We start from the raw sequence: 17,933 nt of genomic DNA on the forward strand, positions 1-17,933 counted from the left end.
AATATTAAATATGTAGTTCATGCTGCCGCCATTAGTGTAACTGATTAATTCTAAAATGATTTCTTTCTAACTGCAGTATTTACAATATAGATACATGCTATGTTTACAAACCCTGCTCTTTTGTTTGCATGGAAATAATAACACCATCTACGATAAAATATTTATTAATTCATTGAGGTTTCACCAAATAGCAGTGGACACAAAAAGATGTTAAAAGAACATATAAATGTATATGTTGACAGCAATAATGTCCGAGTCTATTTGGCTGCAGTTAAAAACACATCAGTGATCCTGTGATACCACATTCTCAACTATCACACTTCGTCTTGGATTTTAGGAATGGTTTGTGAAGCACATCGTAGAGCCGTCTTGCCTGCAAGCACAAAATGCCAACATGGTCATTTCGTAAATACTCCATTTACGTTTTCTTCGTAGTCATGTAGTGTACGTCATGTATGGTATATGTGCACATTTCCCCTCACTTTTTGTGGCCCAAGGCCCGGACAGAGAAGCAGGTCTTCTTTAGAGGCACTGATGATTCCTTCCAAAGACTGAAATGAGAAAATAATGACGAAAATTCACAGAAATCTAATGTTTGTTCTTTTTTTAGGAGGCACTCACTGAGAAGGTTGACAGCAGCGTAATAGCATCCGTCTTGTTTATGGACTTCACAGTGGTCAGGCAGTCTGTCACCTTCAAAATAAACACAAACAAAGGCTGACAGTTTTTCAAGAGAAGAAAACCTTTGATGAGTTATTCAGAGCCATGTGTGAAATGCGCGCGCGACAGCACCGCATATATTTGATACGTGTCATTCTCAAGTGAATGGGACAATGTCACAATTTGAACTACAAAACAGTGACCTTTGACAAATAGTCTTTTTCAACTTGCTCCTTCAAAAGGTCTGCTGGTTTCTTCTCGTAGGACTTGTACGTTTCCAGGTAGCGTCCTGCCTCCTCTGGGCTATCAGTTCATACAGCAAAAAAAGAAAAACAAAAAAACACTATTATGATACCATACACATTAATATGCACTTTCACTTGTTATTAAGCTACAAAAAGTATTAAAAGAGCTGCAATGTGATAATGGCTGTTCCAAGTTTGCACTTGCGGCACAGCTGTAGGACCATGCTAATGTGCATTGTTTTGTTTATTCATTAAGCCATTCATCAATATAGTAAAAAATGTCTTTGAACCTCCGCTTTTTTGGGATAAAATGACATATGGGATAAAAATCAGCTACCTGGAGTTGATTAATAGTATCGCTTGTTATTTTTTTTTATCTTTGAGGCAATCTGTATTTACCTCCACGCCAAAATAAGAGTGCAGTCTGCCATGATACAAATGCGAGCCAGCTCCTTCAGTGCATGGTGAGGGTCTTTCTGTAATGCAAACACCAACAGTATGAATATGAATACATTTTTAAGCACAGTAAGTATTCAAGATTGCACAGTAAAATATACTATGGATTGTTCCAAGTACCATGAATGGGCTTACAGGACAATTAGATAAATACATTACTTCTTGCGGTGAGACTGTGTAAGATAATGCATAGGAACTACAAAAGGACATTTAACTAAATTAACTACCAAATGGCAGCGGTCTAACGGTTTTGGTTCAGTAATGAAAAAAATAAAAATCTCATGTTTTATTGTTAAATTTATTAAAATGTAACACCACAGCAGTTTCCCCTTTTTCCCCTACATTGTTTGAATGAAAACAATAAATAAATATAGTAATCCCTCGTTTATTACGGTCAATTGGCTCCAGACCCGATTGCGATTAGTGACTTTTCACAAAGTACAATTCCATCCATCCATTTTCTACACCGCTTGTCCTCACTAGGATTGCGGGGGTATGCTGGAGCCAATCCCAGGCAATGAACAAACAACCTCATCCATACTGTCATGTCAGCCCTGCGATGGATTCTTATGAGGAACACTGCTCTGTACTCACCACATCCACTTGAACTAGTAAAACTCGGAGGGTGAAACTGTGTCCGAGCTGCTTGAGTCGGTCGTGAATATAATTTGGATTCAGATTGTGATACCTCAGACTGAGAAAGAGAGACGGAGAGAAGGGTGAGGTTTCACAGCAAGTATTTAATAAATACGTGTAATTATTCACCTGAGAAAGAGAGCACATGTCGTCTGGCCCAGGACGTAATCTGGTACAACTTCTCCAAACTCCCATGGGACACTCCTCACAAACTTCAAAATAGGATTTCCCCTCTGAAAGCATAATCAAAGTGTGTGACATGAGCAGCGTAGCATTTCTGACAGCAATTACACTCATGGGCCACCACAGACAGAATGCAAAATTCTGCCTTTACAAGATAATAAAGCTCACCTTCGAGTGACACTATCATGAAGGTATTCATTTAACAATATGTGTATTATTGTGTTGTCTCTTTTGCCAGCTCTTGTATAAGGTGTCATTAGCTTGTGCAGGTGTACCAACTGTAATTTGTCTTGATGCATACCTGTCGCGGACTGACAATAATGCTGCTCCCGGACCCGGCTGGTTTCGGACCAAGGCTAGTACCAAGATTTCCTTCCTTGTGATTTTCTTCCTCCTCGCTCTTCTTGACCTCGTCACCGCCACTGTTGTTCTCACTAGTTTCATCCCTTCCTTCTGCAGAGGGCACTAAATCAGGTTCTTTTTGCCTGGGTTTGGCACTAGTGAGGACGCCAACACCTTCAGAGAAGCCATGACCTTTACCCTTGATGATATACTGTGCATACGACAAATGCTTGTCCGCCTTTGCAGAGGAACCACTTGTGCTGCTCTGGCCTACATTTGATGATGGCTGAAAGTGATGCTTTGGCTGGAAAGGCACAGTAGCTGTTAGCTTTTGCTGGAGACAGCTTAGAAAGTTAAACAAAAAGTTTACATCATTACTTACCGGTGTTCTCTCTTTGGTGAAGGCAGAGTCGTCCAAATTGATATTAAACCTCTTCTTCATTTCTCAGCACGAGTATGTTTTTGTACAAAGCATGGACAACACAACATCCGGTTTAAAAAACACGGTTTACATAGACCAATAAATGATTATACCCTAATGTAATATAGTCTGTGAGTGTATGGCGCAGTCACAGGCGAAAATGTAACCATTTCTATTTACAAATTTGATTAGTTGAGGATGAGAGTACGATTTTACAGAATACATTCGGTATACGTGTGCAGTTAGTTTTCGTACAGAGCTAATTTGACACTTCCGGTATTGGCTTTTCAGCGTAAAAGCCCTTCTTTACACTCACATACAATGCTTTTTGGAACACATTGCTAATAATGACAGTGACGTTTCATTAATGACACTTTGTTTCACTATTGTATCAACACAATTTCAACTCAATTAGACACATAATTGAATTTGGCAGAACATTCGGGCGCGGAGTTGCCGTGGCAACGGTGACGCTGGCACTCAACCCGCGCAGTAGCATTGCATTGTGGGATTGTTGGGATACCGTCCTATCATGGCGGAAGAGTTAGCTGGCTAACGTTGTCGGTACGCGATTGTTTGGCTTCGCACGTTTTTGGAACTACGCCCGCGGCAGCTTGGCATTTTCCACTCACGTACTTGCAGCCGGGACTGAAACTGGGTAAAATATGCGCTACTAAATCTTGTGTGTGATAAACTGGCGAAGTTGCTATGTTGAAACGAGCAATGAGCTAGCTGAAAGGTCTTAGCGCGCTAAAGTTGTTAGATAACTACGGCCATGCTAACGTGGATAGCGGTAATGTCCTAGCCAGACGAATTATGGTGGTGGAGGCCGCAGTCATGTAGCAGCCCGTTTGTTATATGCCTATTACATTCTCAGAGTGTTAATCGAAATGATTAGCTTTTGTTTTGTGAAGTGTACACCTCTATACATACTAAATGTCATAAAGGTAGCGCTAGCTTTGTTGGTTTATGAATGAATATCTGTAGCTAGCTGCAGCCACGCAGGCCTGCTGATAATCACTAGCACATAACTTATAATGGAGCGCATTGTTGCTTTTGTACATTTTTTGTTTGTTTTGCATTATTTGCTCAGTCAACTTTGCTAGATGTGTACAAATATTAGCACGCTAAAACGAACACAAAATGTATCCGGATTTGGTTAGCCAATGTGTCAGTTTGAACGTCAAAACAACATTATCTTTGTTAGATATGAGCGCGGCAACCTTAACTTGTCTTCGCTTCGCTAGTAATGTCACTTCACGGCGAATTTAAACGTCTTGCTTGTCTTAAAGTAAGCATCGGGAAATAGTAACTTTTTTAGGCGGACTTGTGTCATTTAAGTGGCAGGCTGTATTTGTTTTTAAGACTGACTACGTACTTTCAAAGCGTGATTACTTTATATATGTGTATATATATATATATATATATATATATATATATATAATGCCTATAGTTAATAATCAAAAAGTCTTCACACATTTGTGCGAACCTTGGTGTGAGCGCAATAACATACGGTGGAAATGCATTGATTTACTCCAGTGTATATTCCAGATGAAGCACAACGTGGAATCCCAGTGTATAAATGTTACCTTCTTTCGCAGACTTTCACTTCTTCAGTGTGTTTTCTGTGCATTTAGAATTATACCAATACATTGGAAAACAAAACCCGACTGTTAAACTCTAATGTAAACCTATTATCAAGGTGTATTGTGTTCACAAGGTTGTGTTAAAGCTGCATTTATTGTACAGTACCAGGAATAGCAGCGTTTTCCAAACTTAAGGTTGGGACCCAATGCGGGTTATCAATTATTAAAATGAAATACTGAAGTCCTGAGTTAATAGTATATTCATTCCTCCCCAGTGTTGAGTGAGAAGACCCTCTACGTAAAGCACCTGCAACAGATCAAATGGAGTGTGCAGTGGACATTCCAGCTGGTGAGTGATGTATAGAGCACGCAGATTATTATCAGTGTTTTATTTCTTAGTTGTAATACGAAAATGCAGTTGTATTTTGCGTGTTGTGGAACACCTGATTGTCATCTTCAGGTGAGGACGAGACAAAAGAGAAGGATGACGTGAATTCCAAGGAACCAACCGAACCGCCCCATAAGAAAAACAAGAAGCACAAAAAACACAAGAACAAGAAGAAGAAGAAGAAGAGAAGGGGTGAAAGGGAAAGCAGTTCAGAGTCCGGTGCTGAGTCTGAGGCAGAACCAACTTCGCCACCGAAACCTGTCCGGACTACTAGATCCAGGTAAGAAGAAACTCTGTTTACTCATCTATGCTGTGTTTGTGACAAAATAACTTACTTACACTTCCTCCACTCGAACAAATAAGCCTCTCCAGTGTTTTCCATACATTCGTTTATTTGTAGCGGCCCGCCGCGATTAAGTTTGGACTGCCGCAGAAAAATATAGCAGTAAAGTTCCTTGTTGTTCGATTTTTGCTTCCCATTTCGCACTTCCTCCGGTGGCTGTTGTCACGTCAGTGTGACATAATGTAACATTACTGACACCGAGTGACCGTTCTAGAATGCTACATTTCACAACATATGTATTTCAATGCCTTTTTTGATTACCTTATATTTGTATTGTAGTTTTGCTAATTCTTATGCTTGAGAATGCTTAAGTCAGGCAAAAAACAGGTAAAATTATCTTAAATATGCATATTTTTAGAGTAACAATAGGCTGTAGTCAACAATGAAACAGTGATGATTTATTAATGAATACAGTATGTTATTGAAAAACCGTGAGAGTGAAGCTGCGAAATTCGAAGAAACATGTCACAAGGGACGAGTGTGTGTGTGTGTGTGTGGGTGTGTGTGTGTGTGTGTGTGTGTGTGGCATGCTGGGTACTCCAGTGGCAACTCCTCGACTTACATATGCAATAATGTATTGAGTAATTTCAGTTTTTTGGACATGTACGCTCGCAGTGTAGCTGTTCTGTTATTCCAGGGTTTCCTACAAGTCTGCTGTTAATTGTGGCGGTGGGTTTTGGGGCAGGCCAGATGACCTCTTCATCTAATTTGTATAATCGACCATGACCCAAAACTGTGTGTGCTTGTGCAGGCAGGTAAAACTAAGAGGTCTAACTAAAACTAACTTTTTTTGGTTTGTGTCTTTAGAAATATGTGATGTAATCATGTTTTTAAGCCGTATTTAATAACAAAACATTACGTTATTGACTGACAGGGGTTGGTTTTGTGGTGTAACAGTGTTATTGTACTGACCTGCATTGATTTTGAAATTGTAACTTTGCTAGCTACAGGATGCGGTGGTGGTGGTGGTGAATAAATAGCTTGCATTGTGGAATACGCCTTGCCACCGGACTCAACCCAAACATATGTGCAGCAGTCGACATGCGTTTGCGTGATTTACAACACGCACGGGCGACATAAAATTGACTTTCATGTTGTTTCTTGCTATATTGATGAACAGGTACGTTATAATGTGCAACCAAGTCAGTGTAAACCTCACTCTTCAATACCTTTAAGAGATGTGCTGGACAATGTATTGACAGCCTGGGTTTTTTGGATGACTGCAGGGGGTTCTGCTACCTGTAATAGATCGTGGCAGGGCGCCACGGCTCAGTAAATGCCGCCACACCTTGGAAAGTAGTTGTTTTTTTTACTTGAAAACAGTTTTAAGTAATACAGTGTATGGAGGGACATATATGCCATACCAAGGGTGCCATTACGGCGATTGCGAAGGTAGTGTTGATCACGTGTCACCTGCATCATCACTGTCACTTCATAGATGTCATATAACATCAATCCGCTGACATTAAGCCCCCTCCTGAGTCGCTCCTGTGTTGCGGCAGCGGTATAAAAAAAAAGTGGAGAACAGATGTCTTGAGGCACACATGGATAATGCAAATTTCATCTTTATTATTCCGATTACGGATTTACGGATAAACTAACTCAGCGGTAAGATGCCCATATCTATAACAAAGGTCATCCGTTCACCTGTAGCGGCTGCCTATGTAGAAAAAAAAAAATCATTTTTCCATGGCTGCGCTTCGCGTTATGAACTCTACTACTTTTGTAGTATAGAAATGAGCTTTCTCCAAGTTTATTTGTGAAGCTACTATTTCACAATGAATTGGAAACTGTGCCCATTGCTGAAAGCTTTTTAATACGTTGCCTTGACTACGGCTGTATTGTCTTTTGCATAATCCTTTTAATTTTCTGTATACAATATCTGTAATGTTGTATAGCAAATGCTAACTGGACGTAATACATGATGAACGCTATGTAGCTATTTTCATTATTACTGTACATATTACTCAGTTTATGCACACAACCATTGAGGAATTATGTGTAATTATCTTTAATGCAATATTGGTTTGAATTGTGAATTACTGAACGATATCAACTATTTTCATATTTTGATTAGTAACTCAGAGTAGAGACTCTGCACTGTGAAAGGATATACTTGAGCTGTGCTAGCTGGGGGTTTTCGATCCGATATTGATATTGGGCCAATATCAGCAAAAAAAATTGATTATATAGGCTTGTATCTAAAATCTCCAATAATGGCACGCCACAAGCAGTCGATTCCAAACTCTGCTCCAGCATGTCAGCCGGCAGCAGCCGAATAGAGCCCATGTGCTCACAACAACAGCGTGTGCTTATAACGTGTTAACAGAGTAGAAAGGGGTATGATGTCGCCGGTGTGTATTTTTTTTTTAAGTCCGAAAAAGATGTTGCAGCTGAGTGCCGACAAAACCTGTTATGCACAAGATTCCCGTGGTGACACCGAGCCAAAGAAGTTTAATACGAACAAACCCGGCGTGCATTTGATGCAGCGTCACACAGGAAACTCCCATAGGACCACAAGAAGTCATTCGCTATAACAGAAGAGCCAGCCTCTACCTGTGGTGAGTAAAGTTAGGTTTAAATCCTTAAATGAGCACCTCGAACCTCGCTTTATTATGCCTAGCTGCCATTACATTGTGGATAAAACTATACACTGCATGCATAAGGAAGTAAACGGGTCCGTGTTTCTTATATTTATCCATGGTTCTCTGAGTAATATCACACAATCAAGCCTTTTCTAACATTCCGCACTACAAAATAGGTAATGAAAGTATGTATGGGTCGTGCTGATATCGGTATCGGCTCGGAATTTTCCAATCAGGGTTTTATGCTGCTGATTCTGGTACCGATCATCCAGGACTGAAATCGGCCAATACCGTTGACATAGATTAATTATACATTTTTCCATGAATTTATAATGAGTGCTATTGGCTGGGGGTGCCATATTAAGGGGAAAAGTCAGGACCATTCCAAGGTCTCGTGACTGCCAGAGGGCCCAAAAATGACAAATTTTTAATAAAAATCAGTAATTAATTAATGGGGTGGGGGGCAATGTGATATACAGACCCTTTCCAAAAAATTAGAATGTCATGGAAAAGTTGTTTAATTTCCATAATTCCATTCAAAAAGTTAAACTTTCATAGATTATAGATTCAGGGCCCATAATTTAAACGATTTCAAGTGTTTATTTGTTTATTTTTATGTAATTTGGGCTTCCAGCTCATAAAACCCACGAAAACAGGAACCATAAAATCACCTTAATTTAGACAAAAACATATTTTACGTACCTTTTGAAGACAACTCCTGAAACTCACTCAAAAACTCACCATACTCCAAGTGTTGTTCCTCAAATGCTGTATGAAGGCTTTTTACCCCCTCAAGATAGTTTTCATGGCACGCTCATGCAGTTTATATGGAAGATCCCCAAGTGTGATATTAGCGGTACAATTAAGTTTACATTATCTTTAAAATGATCATACACTTACTACATTGCCCAGGGCACAATATGAATGTTTTGTTTTTTTTTATATCGCCTCTGTGGCACACAAGAGCATGTTCATTGCTGCACAAAATGAAACCAACTTCCCTGATTCAAGATCTGTTTTTTTCAAAGAAGGTTTAAAAACATGACTTAATTTTGCACATTCCTTAAGACACAAAGCAAAAAGCAGTTTTACCGCTCCACACAGGCTGCAAAATATGGTTGAAGATGATTGACTTCATTAAGTTGTTCTCTCCAAGTAATTATCCACGAAAGACATTTAATGTGTTGGTCGAACAAAACTGAAAAATTGTTGGAAATTTACATGTTCCTGTTTTTGTAGTGCAAGGCTGGCAGCTGCTGCAAAAACTGGTGATCATGTTGGGCAGAAGGAAGACAAAACAGGTAGGGCATTTTTCCACGATAAATCGTTTTCTATTATTTTGTCAAATGTAAAAGTATAAGAAAACAGAATAAAAAGGCTCATTAATTGTCTTGTCAGATTGTTTGGACAAGGAGGCAGATACAAAATCTAAAAAACACAAAAGACATGCCAACAAGAAGAAGAAAAAGAAGAAGAAGAAGGATGAAAAGAAATCCCAGTCTCGCTCTTCCTCTGATAGCAGCTCAGGTTCGGGTTCTGAGTCTGAAGCGGAGGTGCGTGCAGCGACAGGTGATGGCAAACCCTCTCTGCCTGTAGCACCTGGCCATCATGAGCCAGTGACCAGAATGTCAACAAGAAACAAACGAGGTGATGAGAAAGCCGTTCCAATCCTCATACCGAATCCTGAACCACTTGAAGTGAAGAAAGAGGGCATAGATGACGTGGATGATTCCCCAAAAGCAGAAATGACCCCAAACGATAGTCACACCAATGGAACAGAAAAAAATATCAAATCGCCATCACCCTGTCAGGATGAGATAACGCAGACAGCATTGGTTGAGGTTAAGGAAGAAGCCTGTCTTGGTGATGGGGCTTTCAGCCATGCCCAGGACCTTCCTGATATTATTCCCAAACAGGAAGGTAACGCACAGAGGGATGAAACAGTACAAAAAGATGACTCCATTGTAATACAGCCGGAAACATTTAAAGAGTCAAATTCACCCAGGTCAGAGTCTCCCACACCAATTACGGGCCCAGATATTAAGCGGTCTGGATCACAACATAGTCGGTCACCATCACCAAGTCCCCCTCAACAAAAGATTGATGGTCAAGCAGTGGCAGCAACGGAAGAGCCACCAGGAAATGATTCAAGATCAGCCTCAAAGGACAAACAATCTCCCACGCCTCTAGAAAAGTTGCCTCGTTCTATCTCTCGATCTCCAAAGAATAGGAAGAAGTCCATCTCCCCACCCTCCAAGTCTCCTAAGAGAGCTTGCCGTCAATCACGGTCCAGCTCTCGTTCCCTTACGCCCAAGAAGAAGGCAGTAAAGTCCCCACGGAAATCAAAGTCTCCAAGACGTCAAAGGAGCTCTTTGTCTGTGTCCCCAAAGCGACATAGAAGCCCCTTATCTCCGAAGAGAAGAGCCTCAAGGTCACCAAAACGTAGTGGGCGCAGGTCTCGTTCTAAATCTCGGTCTCCAAGGCGAAACCGGAGAAGGTCAGATTCCCGCTCACGAGGAGGCTTAAGGCGCTCACGGACCCGCTCTCCCAGACGTGGCGGTGTAGGCAGCAGGCGCTCACGGTCACGCTCTGTTAACAGGGCACGACGCTCCAGATCTAGACGCCCCTACCGCCGTTCCAGGTCGCGATCCTTGGCTAAACGTGCTGGTGGCAGACGCTCAAGGAGTCGATCTTTGTCACGACATAGGAGGTCACCACCTCCCAGATCACGTCGCTCACGCTCTCGATCTGCCCGCAGGAGCAGGCGGACTCGATCACGTACTCCTTTAAGCTACAAACGTCATCGCCGCTCGAGATCAAGGAGTCCCCGCAAACGGACCAAATCCCGAACCCCTTCATTCCGTTGGCGCTCCAAATCCAGGTCTCCGGTTAGAAGGCGCTCTCGGTCCCCAGCCAGGAGAAAGCGGTCTCCACCACCAAGGTCTAGCAAACGCTCAAAATCCCGTTCGTTGCCTAGAAGGCACCGCTCAAAGACACATTCACCACTACCGAGCCGAAAGAGGTCCAAGTCTCCAAGGATCAAAGGCAGAAGGTCAAAGTCAAAATCTGTCTCTGTTGGCTTGCACAGATCCAAGTCCAGGTCCCGGTCTGAGTCAAGTGATAGGCCATCTGATAGCTCGTCCCCTGCCCGATCCACTTCATCTCTTCCCATTGAGGAAAAGATGTCCTCTTCTCTCCAAGCAGAGGAACAGCCGACTCGAGAACAGATGACTACAGATCATGAAGTGGTTTCTACAGCAGGTTAGTTGCTTTTAGTTTTATCCAATTTAAATAGATGTTCCCAAATATGAAAGTCTGTCTTGCTTGGTTTTGTTGTCTCCCCCCCCATAATGCTCCAATTTCACCCTCAACTATTTCCTTCTTTCTCATAGTTACTACAGGTGGTTGGAAACCTGTGACTTCATTCGGTCCTTCCAGTCCCCAAGCAGCTATCTCTATGGATGAGTCCCAGGAGCAGCCTGAGGCCCCAGCTGCCATCCCTGAACAAGAACAAGAACAGGAACAGGAACAGGAACAGGAACAGGAGCAGGAGCAGGAGGAGGAAGAGGCCAGCATATCCCGCGAACAAGATGTTTCTGGTTGTGGCTCCCAGGACCCTGGTACGGGGCCAGATGGGTCTGATGGTTCTGAAGGGTCAGGCGAAGAAATAGATTCTGCCTTGCCAGTAGAAACTGAAGCCAAATTCCAGAGAAGTTCCTCGGGTTCACCGTCTCCAGGAAGGCAGAACAAAGAGCTCTCGCGTTCACCTGCTGATCAAAGGGAACAGTCTCGGTCAGCTTCACCCCGAAAAAGGTTTGTGACATGAGTATGCAACATTTTTAATGTGCAGAAAGAAAAATAATTTGTAAGTTGTATTAAAAGTGTGGTTTTATTAACAATAAGAAATATTTATTTAATACCTACACAATTAAGTTTAACTCAAGTATAATTGGTCTCTTGTCTTCAGGTCCAAGTCTCCAGTGAGGAAGAGAGAATCAGTTTCTCCATCAGAAAAGAAGAAGCATCGGTCAAAATCTCCTGGCCGCCGCCGAAAATCCAGCCCTTCCCGCTCCAGCACCCGACGCAAGAGATCCCGTTCCAAGTCTCGAACCAGAGCACGCCGATCCAAGTCTCGCTCTCCAACCCGCAAGAGACGATCCCGCTCGCCCAACGCCAGGGGGAGGAAGAGATCCAAATCCACCGACAGGAACAAGCGATCACGGAGCCGCTCCACAGTCCGCAAGAAAAGGTCTAGGTCAGGAGACAGAGGTAGGAGGTCCAGGTCTCGTTCCTCAGAGCGAAGGCGCCGGTCGAGGTCGAGAGGGCGAGGGAGACGTCCAGTTTTTCGCAGTCGCTCCTTTGACAGAAGGGATAGGTGGAAGAGGGAACCTAGTCACTCTCCAGTTCTTATCCTCCGCAAACAGCGCCGCTCAGGGTCCCGGACACGTCGCAGCACTAGCAAGACTCCTCCACGGCTCACTGAACTGGGTAAAACTTTTTACATCATGACAGTCACAACAAACTGACCTGCTGTCATGTGATTTGTTTTGTGATCATCCTTCACTGAATGCATTCCTTGTCTTGATTCTCTCCCAGATAAGGACCAGTTATTGGAGATAGCCAAGGCTAACGCGGCTGCCATGTGTGCCAAAGCAGGGGTGCCAATTCCTGAGAGTCTACGGCCAAAAGCCATCCTTCAGCTTCCCCTGCCGACCCCGTCTCCCACTCCGCTATCACTTCCTCTACCTTTACCCCTCCCCATGGGCATGGGGATGCCAAATATGCCCAACATGGGTCCAATGGGGTTGCCCACTATTCCAGGAATGCCCAACATGTCCAACATCACCATGAGTGCAGCCATGGCAAGCATGACGGCGGCCACTATGACGGCTGCCTTGACCAACATGGGTGCTTTGGCAGCCATGCCTCCTCTGGCCCCACTTCCCACGATCACCAACAAACCTCCTCCATGTCTCGCGCCGCCAACCCCATCCCTGAACCTGGACCACATTGAGGAAGTGAAAAGGAAGGTCACCCAGCAAGCCAACATCCACACTATAAAGGAGTTGACAGAGGTAAAGAATGTTACCACGGGAGAGAGTGTTCAATGATGCAGCACTTTTAGTTAACTATTTCTCTTTCTTTTTTTCTCTTCAGAAATGTAAGATGATCGCAAACAGTAAGGAGGAAATGGCTATTGCTAAACCACATGTCTCAGATGATGAATTCTAGAATCTTCAAACCCGTAAGGTAATGGCAACCTAGATTTCTACATACTTTTTGTTAAGAAATACATTTTTTAATTTTAGATAGAAAAAAACTCAGGAACATTTTTTCATCTAGATTACTTCAAGAATAAACTCAGTTTTAATGATGCATTGTGACAAAAATGTTTCCCCATACATGAATTTATTTGTGGCAAGCCACCATGAATAATTTTAAATTAAATACATTTAGACCCAATCAGAAACCTGAAAAAGCTACTGACCCAAAACTAACTTGGTCACGCATTATAACGCATCTGTTCAATTTAGTGAGATGTTAGACATACTTACATGTAGCCCAGGAAACGTCATGATTATTATTTCTTTTATCGTCCGTGCGTGTTGTAAGGTGCACACTACACAAAATGAAACAAACTCCTGTAAGTCTATAACGTCACATTCTGCTGTTTACTAAGTTTTAAAAACATGAGATAATGTTTCATATTGCATGACAGAAGCTAAAAAGGTCCGTTTTACCTGTCCACACACAAACAGTGAGCTGGATTTTTTCAAAATCTCCACTCTGACTGGAATTTTGCAAAAGGTTGTTCCGTTTTCAAGGCCAAAAACCATTTGCGTGTGAACATGAGACCAAAACGCACAGAAAAATATGAGGTTTTAAAACATCCGTATTCGTGTCGACATGGCCTCAAAGCACTCCTGCGATGTGTCATGGCCAGTTTGGCAAATTATACGATGATGTTATCTACCCTCCCTACCCCTAAAAACATATAGATTGCAGTGCTGCAAAAGAAAATATTAAAGGTGTTCAGTCTAAAACAATAGTGCCTCTGCTGGATGCAGCCAAGTAGTGCACTCCTATTTTACCTCAGTTTGCCTAAAAACACAGTTGATCAACAATCTCCTCTATAAAATTGACAGCATTCTTAACGGTCACACTAATCTATTATACCCTTCCCTGTCTTTGACAAAATGCCCACAGTGGCCATTGTCTTACTGAATCGTGATGTGTTTTACCCCTTTGAGTGTATTGTGATATCACTTATTTATTGTCCTGTTTACAAAGACAGGGCATTGCATTTATGTTAGGCACTCGGTTTTGCCTCAGTTGCTTTAAGACAAGATTAATCAACAATCAATTCCATATAATGAACAGAATTCCCCATCCCTATTGACATATTGACTATCATCCCCCTCACCCAAGTTTCTCACGTAGGCCTGTTGGAATTGATATTACATGTGATATTTCTTTCTCTGCAGGCTCTCACTGACTAGAGGTTAGACACTTTGAAGATACCTTTTCCTTCTTTAGGAGTCACTTCACTGACAGGAAAATACAACAACAAAAAAGCTCTTTTCAGGACAAAACATAATTCCCTGTTGGAAGCCAGGTGACGTGTGTGAGCCTCACACAAAGTACAATAGAAGAACATCCTAGTTGGTTGGCCTAGCACCATCCCTCACTCCCCACTCTGCTCTGCATAGTTTTGTGCGGGTGTGTCGCACCACTGAAGAAAGCGAACACATCGACCTGTGTCTGACTATAGCGTGAATGTGAGTGTGTGTGTATATAGTGATTTTCACCAACATCCCCTGCAGTGTTGCTGCTTAATTCAAGCAGTCGCTGTTGTAAAGACTGAAACTACGGTAAACTTAAAAGTGGTGCAAATTCTTTTTTTTTTTGTAAAAGATGTGTCTAAATTGGTTTTACTTCTAAAGCTTTCTTAAGGATTGTGTTAAGCGGACACCGCTTCCTTGTTCTGCTGTATCTCCTCTTTAATCTTTTGTCCTTTTTTTTTTTTTTTTTTTAAAACAGATTAGGTTTCAATCAATCCCCATGCGTGATTTGCTTGGATAACATTGGGTGCAAAAGGAAACCTCATGTTATGAGAGCTGAGCTATTTGGAATGTTGTGGCTGCAAAACAAGAGGAGCAGACACATAATGCATCACATTCAATTAGTTCTGCCCTGGTTGTGATTATCTTTCTTTTAAAGCGGCAGCTGCATTTAAAAGGAGATGCATGCTCAGAGGAAATAATTCATGACATCATTAAGGACTACTAATTTGTAAGTGAAAATTGATATGAACATCTTGAGACAAGACTAGTTTGTTAGGTTACCAGACAATCACCTTCTGTTTTTGGGGCGTCATCATTGTTGCTTATTTGAGCTGCTTCTACAGGATTTCAACTAAATATGATGGTCTAACTTGGGGTCATTTCCATTTGCTGTTGTGTGAAACGGAGCCATCCACTCGCAACCAGGGCCATCTAACTGGATGGTAATGTGAAGGCTTTTCTCATCACATGACTAAACTGCTCCACCATAGTGTTGAATGTCTTTGAGGTGATTTTAAAAGACAGAAAAAAAACAGGGAAATGGCATTTTATGATTTACATTTTGGTCCTTTGAATAAGACATTGCTTGCTCTGTATATAAATGTGTTGATGATTATTAAAAACCTCAGTGATCTGTAGAGATAAATGTCTGTGTGTTGTTTTGCCCTCTCGGTGTATTGCTGCACGATCACAGAAGCACTCTGAACATATGGTGAACAACTGGCAATTTTACAATGCTAATTTAGCTGACACGCTAATAAAATCAACACATCCCATGAAGACATTCCGATTTCTTATTAATAAGAAAAAAAACATCTTATAGAAATAACTAGGGATCCTCGATCGATTGGCCACTGATTAGTGTCTGCCGATTTCCGTAAAAACATAATCGGAACATGCCGATAAATGCCTTTTTTAAAAAAAACGACAACCGATGGCAAACCGTACATGTGTGCTGTGTCACGTAGGGTTTTCAACACCCCTGTTGAGCCGACAAGGGACACTCTGTCCCATATTGCCACGAGAATCATGACTAGTCTGTAAAACCTCAATGGCTTCAGTTTGACAGCTTTACACAGACTACACCAGGGGTCACCAACGTGGTGCCCGTGGGCACCAGGTAGCCCCCCAGGACCACATGAGGCGCCCTCAAGCCTGCTTTTCATTCAGCTTTTCAGTTAATAATGTGAGAACGCTAAAAAGAAATGCATTCTGAAATGCAAAATGTGAGTTGTGGATACCAGCATGTTGTGAATGTTCTGGTAAAACAAGCATATTCAGATTGTTTGGGTTGAAATAAGCTATAAAAAGAATTGTTACAAAAATGAGTAGCTCTTGGCCATTTTCATTTTGTAAAAGTAGCTCTCACAAGAAAAAACGTTGGTGACCCCTGGGCTACACCAATCAATGCCAGCATGTTTGAGCACTCCCTTAGCAAAACCATTGCCGTTCGACCTAACTTGCATCTTTGTTTACACGCTTTGCCTTGCTGTCACTGGCGGCAGCTTGCTAGCTAGAGTTATCCATGTAGCTTCTCGTCTTCGGACTCCAAATGTGACTTTTTACCACAGTGACATTTTGTTTTTAAAATAATGCGGTTAGTTCTGAGCTTGTTTCTGTCCCATGGGGAAGTGGATATCACGTTCATGGGTACATTTTAACTTTGTGTCACTAAACAATTTTGCTCTCTTCCTGTCATTGTGCTAATTATGTCTTGTCCTCAAAACACTGTTTGTGTGTCGTCATTTAACATAAACAGTGTGTCCAGCCTTATGATGGTGATACTATCACAGAGGTCTCCCAGCTCGCCAGCTGATTTTGAGTAGCTCACAAAGGGTCAAAGAATATTTGCTTCAACTCTTAGTAGTTTTTTATTCTAACTGTTGAATTCAGACGTTCTGCCTTTTTATATAATGACAAATTACCACAAAACAGCATGAAGACGAAGGCCACACTGTTTGAGTGGAGATCTGCTTGGTAAATAAAGTACTGTACAATTTCATTGTTGCCAGTTCTAAATAAAAACTAGTTGGAGACCCCTGCAACCTGGACATTGAATTTATTGTTTTAAGTTAAGCAGGACAGAGTTCTATTAAAAGATATTTATTTGTATTATTTTATTCTTTTCATTTTGTTACCTTGAACTAATATATAAAATAAATTATTGAACAATTTATTTACCATGTATTCGTATTACTCCGAAACATGCATCAAATTAAATTCAGGTTTGTGACAAATAGTACAGAAATTGTTTCACAAAAAGAAAGGCAAAAAAACTAGCCACCCAAAAGTTTATTTTTTAATAATTACTTATTTGCCAGGTGCCCTTGGAATTGCCTTAACGGCGGCCCTGGTCACTTGTACTCATCAAAAATAAACTGAAAAATGTACAGTTAATCCATGTGATGGGTATCGGTATGGGCCAGTCTCACTCATGGATGAGAGGTATCGGAATCGTCAGCATGAAACTCTGCCCGCAGCGTCCCTAGAAATAACCATGCCAGAAATGATCAGCCTAGTCTCTTGTACTGCCATCTTGTGGTCAGGTGGAATAATTGCAGAATGAGATTAAGGCAGTAAACGTAAATATTTCTGTAAATGTAAGGTGTTTTATTTTTATTTTTTTAATGTTGTCACCTTATTTGGCCTCTTGAAAGGGAAATATGTACAACAGCACTTAATTGTTAAACCTGTTCATTCCTTTGTCCATCTAAAGCCATTGTCTTTGTAAAGGCAATGTTGACATAACTATTGCTCTCATTGGCTCTCATTAGATGGTCCTAAAGAAGTAGTGTACTTCTAGAAGAAGGTAAGTTGGCTTCTGTTTAGTTTGTATCAGAACCTAAATCATTGGAAATATATTTATCCCAAAATGATAAGTTTCAATCTGTAAAAGTCTTTACCGTTTACAGACAGTGTGTCCATTTGCTCTTGTTATCTCCTGAACTAATTGTAGCTAGCATAAACACTACTTGGCTCGACAACCTCATCATTTGCTTTGTTCAGGCTATCGCCCAGACACAG

General features: G+C 41.5%; 2 protein-coding genes across 3 annotated transcripts; one reads left to right on the plus strand and one right to left on the minus strand.

The window, feature by feature from the left end:
• Positions 1 to 229: 229 nt before the first annotated feature.
• ercc1 (excision repair cross-complementation group 1) lies at positions 230 to 3,197 on the minus strand. Its single transcript, XM_054787800.1, has 9 exons — positions 2,905 to 3,197; positions 2,482 to 2,826; positions 2,127 to 2,230; positions 1,956 to 2,055; positions 1,305 to 1,381; positions 864 to 963; positions 622 to 693; positions 483 to 551; positions 230 to 373 (listed from the first exon to the last, which is right to left on the minus strand). Exons 1-9 carry the CDS (start codon positions 2,962 to 2,964, stop codon positions 308 to 310), a joined length of 993 nt encoding a protein of 330 aa, XP_054643775.1. The 5' UTR covers positions 2,965 to 3,197; the 3' UTR covers positions 230 to 307.
• A 255-nt stretch (positions 3,198 to 3,452) lies between these two features.
• Positions 3,453 to 15,547, plus strand: sona (SON DNA and RNA binding protein a). Of its 2 annotated transcripts, none has more exons than XM_054787856.1 (10): positions 3,453 to 3,601; positions 4,805 to 4,878; positions 4,990 to 5,197; positions 9,085 to 9,146; positions 9,244 to 11,106; positions 11,238 to 11,658; positions 11,813 to 12,333; positions 12,442 to 12,920; positions 13,003 to 13,095; positions 14,331 to 15,547. In XM_054787856.1, exons 2-9 carry the CDS (start codon positions 4,851 to 4,853, stop codon positions 13,075 to 13,077), a joined length of 3,657 nt encoding a protein of 1,218 aa, XP_054643831.1. In that variant the 5' UTR covers positions 3,453 to 3,601; positions 4,805 to 4,850; the 3' UTR covers positions 13,078 to 13,095; positions 14,331 to 15,547. The 2 variants fall into 2 exon arrangements, with proteins under 2 accessions (XP_054643831.1, XP_054643832.1); XM_054787857.1 differs by having other exon boundaries at positions 14,887 to 15,547.
• The last annotated feature ends 2,386 nt before the right edge of the window (positions 15,548 to 17,933 follow it).

This window comes from Dunckerocampus dactyliophorus, chromosome 9, assembly GCF_027744805.1.
Source record: "Dunckerocampus dactyliophorus isolate RoL2022-P2 chromosome 9, RoL_Ddac_1.1, whole genome shotgun sequence".
Lineage (NCBI taxonomy): Eukaryota > Metazoa > Chordata > Actinopteri > Syngnathiformes > Syngnathidae > Dunckerocampus > Dunckerocampus dactyliophorus.